Genomic DNA, 10,709 nt, shown 5'->3' on the forward strand with positions numbered 1-10,709 from the left:
CGCGGCATGGCAGCACAGCGGCGGGCAAGCGTCAGCAGGCTGTGCTGAAACTACTCAGCTTAGGAGATAAGAGGCACACGGCCCACGAACTGCTGCAGGGTCTGACAGAGCAGACCGACCGCTGGCTTGCGCCGCTGAGCCTCCAACCGGGCATGGTCGTGTGTGACAACGGCCGTAACCTGGTGGCGGCTCTGCAGCTCGGCAGCCTCACGCACGTGCCATGCCTGGCCCACGTCTTTAATTTGGTGGTTCAGCGCTTTCTGAAAAGCTACCCACGCTTGTCAGACCTGCTCGTAAAGGTGCGCCGGCTCTGCGCACATTTCCGCAAGTCCCACACGGACGCTGCCACCCTGCGCACCCTGCAACATCGCTTTAATCTGCCAGTGCACCGACTGCTGTGCGACGTGCCCACACGGTGGAACTCTACGCTCCACATGTTGGCCAGGCTCTATGAGCAGCGTAGAGCTATAGTGGAATACCAACTCCAACATGGGCGGCGCAGTGGGAGTCAGCCTCCTCAATTATTTTCTGAAGAGTGGGCCTGGTTGGCAGACATCTGCCAGGTCCTTGGAAACTTTGAGAAGTCTACCCAGATGGTGAGCGGCGATGCTGCAATCATTAGCGTCACCATTCCTCTGCTATGCATCTTGAGAGGTGCCCTGCAAAGCATAAAGGCAGATGCTTTGTGCTCGGAAACGGAGGTGGGGGAAGACAGTATGTCGCTGGATAGTCAGAGCACCCTCCTGTCTATATCGCAGCGCATTCAGGAGGAGGAGGAGGAGCATGAGGAGGATGAGGAGGAGGGGGAAGAGACAGCTTGGCCCACTGCTGACGGTATCCCTGCTGCTTGCCTGTCATCCTTTCAGCGTGTATGGCCTGAGGAGGAGGAGGAGGAGGAGGAGGATCCTGAAAGTGATCTTCCTAGTGAAGACAGCCATGTGTTGCGTACAGGTACCCTGGCACACATGGCTGACTTCATGTTAGGATGCCTTTCTCGTGACCCTCGCGTTACACGCATTCTGGCCACTACGGATTACTGGGTGTACACACTGCTTGACCCATGCTATAAGGAGAACCTTCCCACTCTCATTCCCGAAGAGGAAAGGGGTTCGAGAGTGTTGCTATACCACAGGACCCTGGCGGACAAGCTGATGGTAAAATTCCCATCCGACAGCGCTAGTGGCAGAAGGCGCAGTTCCGAGGGCCAGGTAGCAGGGGAGGTGCGGAGATCGAGCAGCATGTACAGCCCAGGCAGTGCAACAGTCTTTAAGGGCCTGGACAGCTTTATGGCTCCCCAGCAAGACTGTGTCACCGCTCCCCAGTCAAGGCTGAGTCGGCGGGAGCACTGTAAAAGGATGGTGAGGGAGTACGTAGCCGATCGCACGACCGTCCTCCGTGACGCCTCTGCCACCTACAACTACTGGGTGTCGAAGCTGGACACGTGGCCTGAACTAGCGCTGTATGCCCTGGAGGTATCCTGCGGCTTGCTTGTCCTGCGGCTAGCGTCTTGTCAGAGAGTGTGTTTAGTGTGGCTGGGGGAATCATCACAGATAAGCGTACTCACCTGTCAACCGACAGTGCCGACAGGCTAACACTCATCAAGATGAACAAAGGCTGGATTTCCCCAGACTTCTCTTCTCCACCAGCGGACAGCAGCGATACCTAAGCAATACGTAGGCTGCACCCGCGGATGGAAGGATTGTTCTCTATCACCATCCAAAACGGGGACATTTCTGCTTCATCAATCTGTGTATTATATTCCTCCTCCTCCTCCTGCTCCTCCTCCTGAAACCTCACGTAATCACACTGAACGGGCAATTTTTCTTAGGGCCACAAGGCTCACTCATATAATTTTTCTAAAAATTTTTTATACGTTTCAATGCTCTTAAAAGCGTTGGAACTTTAACTTGAACCAATTTTTCGTTAAACTGGGCTGCCTCCAGGTCTAGTTACCACTTAAGCCACATTAACCAAAGCGATTAATGGGTTTCACCTGCCATCTTGGTTGGGCATGGCCAATTTTTACTGAGGTACATTAGTACTGTTGGTACACCAATTTTTTTGGGCCCTCACCTACAGTGTAATCATAGCAATTTCTATGTTCTTCGCCTGCACTCATGGTACAGAAAGGTGTGTGGGGTTGGCCTACACTTTAGCTACATAAATGTAACTTGGGCCTTGGCTATACTGCAGCTACTGGAATGGAACTAAGACTGCGCTCCCACTATACTGCTGCTTCGGAATTGTTCCTGGGGCCTGTGTAGGCTGCTACTATTACTTAAATGGAACTTAGACTATGCTCCTCCTATACTGCTGCTTCGGAATTGTTACTGGTGCCTGTCTTGAGTGCTACTATTACTGAAATGGAACGAAGACTGCGCTCCCACTATACTGCTGCTTCGGAATTGTTACTGGGGCCTGTCTTGAGTGCTACTATTACTGAAATGGAACTAATACTGTGCTCCCCCTATAATGCTGCTAGTGATATGTTAGTGGGGCCTGTCCCAATGCTACGGCTGAAATGTTACGAATTATGGGCTCTGCCTATACCGCTGCTAATGGTATGTCTCTGGGGTGTGGAAACAGAGGCTTCCCAAAGACATGATGGCGGCGAGGCCATTTACCACCAACGCGGTTACTGTTAAGGTGCATATAACCATGGACACGTGGAGAGGACACGTAGTGCCTCAAAAACATCCCCCTCCTCCTCCAACAATGAAAACATTCTTGGCAAATGCCTTTGCATTGGTTCGTCTGGTGGCAGTCCAAGAATTTCACCTTTACCGACACAACAAGAGAGCCCCCCCACCATCCCCCCGCCACGGCCCACTTAATCCTGGCCACATTCCGAAAACCAACAAAATAAAACCGCGCTACTAGGTCCGCAGTCACCACCACATTACCACCAACGCGGTTACTGTTAAGGTACATATTACCAGTCTGACTGGGGCATGCAGACACCTTGACAGAATGAATAGTGTGTGGCACATAGGTTCCCCATTGCTATGCCCACGTGTGCAGCTCCTGATGGAGGTGGCACAGGATTGGATTTCTCATTGCTTCTGTACAGCATTGTGGGCTATCGCCCCGCCCCTTTTAAAGAGGGTCGCTGCCTAGCCAAGCCAACCCTCTGCAGTGTGTGCCTGCAGTTCCTCCTCATGGCAGACGCACTTATAAATAGACATGAGGGTGGTGTGGCATGAGGGCAGCTGAAGGCTGGGCAGGGACAGTTTGGTGTGCGCTGTGGACACTGCGTCGCGCAGGGGGGAGGGGGGTTGGGCAGCATGCAACCCAGGAGAAGTGGCAGCGGAGTGTCATGCAGGCAGTGATTGTGCTTTGTTGTAGGTAGTGTGGTGCTTAGCTAAGGTATGCCATGCTAATGAGGGCTTTTCAGAAGTAAAAGTTGTTGGGAGGGGGGGGGGCCCACTCTTGCCGGTATTGTGGCTTAATAGTGGGACCTGTGAACTTGAGATGCAGCCCAACATGTAGCCCCTCGCCTGCCCTATCCGTTGCTGTGTCGTTCCCATCACTTTCTTGAATTGCCCAGATTTTCACACATGGAAACCTTAGCGAGCATCGGCGAAATACAAAAATGCTCGGGTCGCCCATTGACTTCAATGGGGTTCGTTACTCGAAACGAACACCCGAGCATCGCGAAAATTTCGTCCCGAGTAACGAGCACCCGAGCATTTTGGTGCTCGCTCATCTCTAATTGATACTCATTTTTCTCTATCTCCCCAGCTGCCTGTATTTGGTATACAGGATATAGCTGAGATCTCAGGAAAATTGCATAATCATCTAATATTTATAGCACTGGAAAGAAAGGCACTGTGATACTAGTGCAGAGGGATAGCGGTTCCTGAGGAACTACCCTATCGGTAGAGAAACGTGTCGAACTGAACCGACCCAATAGGAATAATTTCCTGGTTACAATTGACATTCCATCTCAAAATCAAACTCCTATAGAGATTTCTACCGCGCCCGCGACCCTTACATGAGAAGTCTTGATGGTAGTGCATTTATGTAAACCATCTGTACATCTATGACTTGTATATGTGAGGTCTGGATGGTAGCGGTTTATGCTCACAGATAAGTGATTTAGTGACAGTAGCGGATTTCTGATCGGTCTGTCATCTAATCCCGTTAATTGTTCTGACTGCGGTTCTGGTTGTTGTAAGAACCTGCAGTCTGTGTTTGTAGCCAATAACATTTTAATGTATACTAATAAAGGATACATTTTAGGTATATGTCTATTCTGTGAAGGGTCTTTTCCTTTTGGTTACAATAAACTTTTTCTGCCCCAGAGAATTTATTTTGCAGCATGACAGGGAACTATGAAGTGTATAGGCTCCAGGGTCATACAAAGAAGCCATGGGGCCCCAGAGCAATACTCAGAATGCCTCCCTGCCCCGGCCTAGTCCTGGTCTGAGGTGACAGAATATAGAATTACCGTATGTACCAAGCTGTCTTATAGATGAGCAGTTCTGTATTTGCTGCACACCGTGTGTTACTGACATCCGGCTTCATGGGAGATTTTATATGCGTTCTTTATAGAAAACCAGAAACTAATGTTGGTGCAGAAATGGCCGAACTCCATCTGTATGGAATATAGTATTCCTGTAGCTTGGGCTCGGAGATCTACCGGGGACAGGAGCCCGGGGCTTGTGGAGGACTCTGCTGCAAGTTACTCTTCATGACCCTTTTTCAGACCCCCCCAGGACCCCCATCTTGTTGATGAAAACCAGAATTAGTTACTTGTAAGTCCCGATTCACAGCTGTAGTTTTTGGTGATGTTTTCTGCACTTACAATCGCTTGGTGGTTAAGTGAGCTGCAAACCAAGCGACTTCTATAAGTGAATGATCCTCCCTCACTTGCTCTGTCAGGACTCGTGTTTACATGGACAGACAGTTGTTTGTAATGGCTCTTTTCAGTGATTATTCTAGCCACTGTGTAAAAGCACCCTTAGGCCGCCTGCACACGAGCGGGTCGGATCCGGCAGCGAGAATTCTCGCCGCGGGACCCGACCCGAGAGCCTGCAGGGACGAGCGCGTACTCACCCGCGCCTGGCGGCCCCGGCTCTTTCATGTGCCGGCTGCCGCGCAGCCGGCGCATGCGCAGACTGGAGCCGGCGGCTGGGTGAGTGCGTGCCCCGCACAAAAATAGGACATGCCGCGGTTTGTTTGCCGCGCGAGATTTCGCGCGGCCAAACCGCGGCCGTCTGCATAGGAGTGCGTATTGTAATGCACTCCTATGCAAACTTTCAGTGGCGGAAATCCCGCGGGAAATCCCACGGCGGGATTTCCGCCCGTGTGCAGGCGGCCTTTGATGATGATTACCTTTTTCTACATGACTTGTTATTTGCATAGAAATGTTATAAAATATCAGAATCATTTTAAGATATATAATATGAAAAAAATTCAACTTTATTCTTGGCAGATGACGGTACCGGGAGCTCAGAGGGACGTCTGATATCTGCAGATTGTAACGCAGAGGATTGTGGTATCACACAAGATACATATGAAGAACCTGCCATTATCCCAGATATCTCCTCAGCCCTTCACAGCAAAGATCCATCATCTGATTCTCTTATACAGGCCCCATCTTCTGATCCATCACACACTGATAAGCAGAATAAATGTCACAGAAAGAGAAAACATCAAAGAGCTGACAGAAAGGAGAAGCCATATTCATGTTCAGAGTGTGGGAAATGTTTTGCAGTTAAATCACTCCTAGTTATACATCAGAGAACTCACACAGGAGAGAAGCCGTTTGTATGTTCAGAGTGTGGGAAATGTTTTGCAGTAAAATCACACCTTGTTAGACATCAGAGAAGTCACACAGGAGAGAAGCCGTTTGTATGTTCAGAATGTGGGAAATGTTTTGCAGTGAAATCGGACATTGTTAAACATCAGAGAATTCACACAGGAGTGAAATCTTTTTCATGTTCAGAATGTGAGAAATGTTTTGCAGTGAAATCAGCCCTTGTTACACATCAGAGAATCCACACAGGAGAGAAGCCATTTTCTTGTTCATATTGTGGGAAATGTTTTCAACGGAAATCATATCTTGTTAAACATCAGAGAACTCACACAGGAGAGATGCCATTTTCTTGTTCAGAATGTGGGAAACGTTTTGCAGTGAAATCGGACTTTGTTACACATCAGAGAATTCACACAGGAGAGAAGCCATTTTCTTGTTCAGATTGTGGGAAATGTTTTACACGGAAATCATCTCTTGTTACACATCAGAGAACTCACACAGGAGATATGCCATTTTCTTGTTCATATTGTGGGAAATGTTTTGCACTGAAATCACTCCTTGTTAAACATCAGAGGATTCACCCAGGAGAGAATCAGTTTCCCTGTTCAGAATGTTGGAAATGTTTTGCACTGAAATCACTCCTTGTTAAACATCAGAGAACTCACACAGGAGAGAAACCCTTTGTATGTTCAGAATGTGGGAAATGTTTTACACTGAAATCACATCTTGTTAGACATCAGAGAATTCACACAGGAGAGAAACCCTTTGTATGTTCAGAATGTGGGAAATGTTTTGCTCGCAGATCACATTTACAGGACCATCAAAACATTCACACAGGAGAGAAACCGGTTGTATGTTCAGAATGTGGGAAATGTTTTGCAGTGAAATCACTCCTTCTTACACATCAGAGAACTCACACAGGAGAGAAGCCATTTTCTTGTTCAGAATGTGGGAAATGTTTTACTCGCAAATCACATCTTTTACAACATCAGAGAACTCACACAGGAGAGAAGCCATTTTCTTGTTCAGAATGTGGGAAATGTTTTACTCGCAAATCATATCTTTTAACACATCAGAGAACTCACACAGGAGAGAAGCCATTTTCTTGTTCAGAATGTGGGAAATGTTTTACTCTCAAATCACATTTACTGCGACATCAAAAGGTTCACACCAGAGAGAACTACAAAAAAGGTATAAAAAGTAAAGTGACATGTCATACACAAGAAAAGGGAAGCAATTCAGAGCAGTAAGTGATGAATAAGAAATGTATGTAATTACCAATAAACATCTGTAATCCTGAAACAAATATAATCCAGATAACCCACCTTTATATCAGCCGTGTACATAGAATATTTCACACTGATACATATAACTTACATGTTTGTATTTGGGCCGATCTTTCTTCTTCCTTTAGATGATGTTTCCTCAGAACTGATGGAGATGAGGGAGAGCTGGTACCGATTATGTGTATAAGTAGTGAGTAACAAGGGTATTCCACCACTGAGCCCAGCAAGGGCGTCTCCCCTCCATCTCATCACTATAGGGTCATATACTAGGAAGAGTCGCACACAGTAATATACGGCTGTGATCACATGGGAAAGGTGCTACAACTTCAGTGTAACATATCAGACTTTATTTATACAGGACTATACAACTTGGGGCGCACAGCCCAATAAAACAACCCCCTACATGTTTCACACTCAGATGAGCTCTCAACACACCAGATTTCATAATAGCCCATATCAGGGTGCAAACATTTACAGATCAGGTAGATACTGCCAACAGGAATACATAAGATCTTACTTAGACTTCAAGCCTAACAGAACCCGGGCGCACATCTCCATAATCCAGTAAGACTCATGTAGGAAAGGTTTTCTGTGCCAATCACCTCACTGAGAGGGAGGATTAACCCTTAGAAGACATATTGAATGGTTTTGGATGAAATGTTGTGATGTCATTCAGGCAATATGGGTTCTTTGTACATTATAGCCATTTCCTTCCCGGGGAGGGGATTGGCACAGGAAACTATTGGTACATGAGGTTCCTGGATTATGGAGTTGTGTGCCCGGGTTCTGTTAGCCGTGAATTCTAAGTCTGATCTTATGTATTTGTATTGACAATATCTGCCCGATCTCAGATTCATATTTTCACTTTCTGTGGTGATTGAATGTAAATGTCCGCACCCTGATATGGACTATTGTGCCTGACCAGATTTTCCAAGTTACCACTTATGTATGAACCTCTTGGATCACTTGACATCTGACAAGCCATGACTAAGAGCCTACCGGAGTTGGAAAGGGGGAGGTGGTTGGTCTTAATGGGTTCTGCACAAAGGGCTTTCCCTTATTCACTAAGCTCAGTCTTTGCCACACGCTCCTCTAGATGCTGAGGCAATAGTCAGTCAGTGAGGGGCGCTGCTAGCAGCCCATCAGGATTCCGTTGGGTGATTATAAGGAGCTGATGAGCACCAGTGGCGGCCACAGGCCTGGCAAAGCCCTCCAAGTCAGCTTGAAGCATGGCATAATATATTGCATATCAGTTATACCCGGACAGGCAATAGTGTTTTGGACTGTTGCCAGGTCTACATGTAGAGGAAAGAAGGTTTCTACACAACATAGAAAGGGTTCTTTACTGTAAGAGCAGTGAGACTGTGGACTTCTCTACCTGATGATGTGGTGCTGTTCACTAGAAGAGTACAAGAGGGGCCTGGATACCTGTCTAGAGTGCAACAAGATCCCCGGTTATAGTCACTAGTTTGCTTCAGAGGGGTCGTGATCCCAGGATCGCTGATCTGGCTAACAGACTTCATTGGGTATATTTGCCTTCCTGTAGATCAATATTGGGGTAATGGGCTGAACTCCGTGGATTTACTATGTTTCTATGTTTTGCTACTATTTATTGTATCGCTGCGGTAAAGGATAACATTCTATATAAATTACACCAGCATGACAAAGTAATAATGCACCAAGTGTGGAAATGCTGTTTTTATTCACAAAACCTCTCTGTAAGGGATTTTACCCACTAGAGTTTTTTTAACGCTGCGATTTTTAATTCTTTTTTTATTTTTTTACTACAGATGTCAATGTGACTTTCTAATGTTAAAATCGCAGAAGAACAAACTTGCGATTTTTGTGCTCTGCGCTTTTAACATTGTAAAGTCCCATTGACGTTCGCAGTAAAATAAACGCAGCGATATCGCAGCATTAAAAAACCACTAGTGGGTAAAACCCCTAAAGCTTAGGAAGAAAGGGAGAAACCATAAATTCAATCTTTTCCACACGAGCATAAAGAATGACGGCTCACCCGGCCTCACTTGTTCCGCTGTCAGGAAACTTCATCGGCTCCATTTATTCCTAGGATGATGGGAATTTGATTGTGGAAATCCTCGTCTTTTGTACAATTGCATCTGAAGCGATAGGATTGCACAGAGGGGATGGGAATTTTTCATTTTTTGATATGGACCCTTTTTGTAGTGTAACAGGCGGTTACTGTCCGCTTAAATAATGTTTTGGTAATAATTCTCCCTTCTTCGTGACTCACACTAAATAGTCAATAGATCAGAGTCTTGGCCGGTAAATGTAGGATTCCAGTCATTAGTATTAAGGTACGGAGTAAAATGTAAGAAGACCTGTGAATGTAGCGTCTATATAAATTCCTATGTGACCAATGGTGCTGGGATGATGTGTGTTTCCTTACAAACTCTCCCACATAGGGGTTTGTGGAACTGGGCAAGAAGCACGTACCCCTTGCAGTGCCCATTGCAGTACCCCTTGCAATACCCCTTGGAGTGCCCATTGCAGTACCCCTTGCAGTGCCCATCGCAGTGCCCATCGCAGTGCCCATCGCAGCGCCCATTGCAGTGCCCATTGCAGTGCCCATTGCAGCGCCCATCGCAGTACCCATCACAGTGCCCCTTGCAGCGCCTTTTGTCTGTTTCTCACTTGATTGACAATTGTTCGAATTCTTATTCTTCAGTATAAATGAACGCTGTCGGTTACAAACTGGTTTTTCTTTTTTTTTTATTACTGTAATTTTTATTTGAGATTTTCATATTTTACAATAATGTAATAAACATTTACCTGAAATGCGTCCCAGTCTCATTAATATGTAACAAAAGCCAGTGATATAGATTGGGGGGAAAGAGAGGAGAAAACATGTCTGAAAGGCAAATTTAGAGTAGTCTTCTGTTTTAGTGTCCCGGTCCAATCTTGAAGCTAGACTGTTAATTGAGAGTAACAGAATACTAACGGCCTGGCCAGGGCCAACCTGAATTTAGGGGGAAATAGGGCAGAAGTAGGAAAAAATAGGGAAAGCGGGGAGGGGTGCCTTCTGAGACAGGGGGAGTTTTTCCCATGGGGTGGACACTGCAGAGGACAGTCTCGGGCTATAGGATGGTGATTTAGTAGGCATTTATTATAATTCTTTTTTACAGGGAGGTTAGGAATCTATTATTTTGCGAGGGGAGGGAGTAATCTAGCCATGGGGTCCATATTTTCAATAATTTCTTGAGCCTATTGGCTAGAATGGAGGCCGCCTTTTCATTTATTAGATACCAGTCCACCCTGCACTTAACCTCGGTAAAGACCAAGGAAGCTTTGCGCCACAAACGGGCAATAACTTGTTTCGTGGCCAGGAAAAGGAAGATTAGTTTCCTGGAGTTGGGGGGGGGGGGGGGGGGATATTACTTATGTGCTTACTTAACAGCGCCTCCCAAGGGTTTTTGCGTATATTGTGGCCTGAGTATATTAAGGAGTAAACTCAAATCCGTAGCCTCCTAGCCCGAGGACAGGACCACCAGATGGGGAGCATATCTCCCGAAACTAAACATCCACGGAAACAGTGGGGAGAGCGTCCGGGTATTGCATGGGCTACTCGATCTGGGGTTAGGTACCAGCGGAGCAATACTTTAAATGAAGTTTCTAGCATTAATATATTTCTGGTGCTACTG

The 10,709-nt window shown here is 46.6% G+C and overlaps 1 protein-coding gene across 5 annotated transcripts in view; it reads left to right on the forward strand.

The window, feature by feature from the left end:
* The window catches only part of LOC136598682 (oocyte zinc finger protein XlCOF6-like), a 123,617-nt gene extending 113,771 nt beyond the window's left edge, over nucleotides 1-9,846 (forward strand). For all 5 annotated transcript variants that reach the window (XM_066588761.1, XM_066588765.1, XM_066588763.1 and 2 more), the window contains one exon: nucleotides 5,438-9,846. In XM_066588761.1, the coding sequence (XP_066444858.1) occupies nucleotides 5,438-7,011 (1,574 nt within the window). In that variant the 3' untranslated portion in view covers nucleotides 7,012-9,846. The remainder of the gene's footprint in view (nucleotides 1-5,437) is intronic.
* Nucleotides 9,847-10,709: the final 863 nt, after the last annotated feature.

This window comes from Eleutherodactylus coqui, unplaced genomic scaffold (genome assembly GCF_035609145.1).
Source record: "Eleutherodactylus coqui strain aEleCoq1 unplaced genomic scaffold, aEleCoq1.hap1 HAP1_SCAFFOLD_225, whole genome shotgun sequence".
Lineage (NCBI taxonomy): Eukaryota > Metazoa > Chordata > Amphibia > Anura > Eleutherodactylidae > Eleutherodactylus > Eleutherodactylus coqui.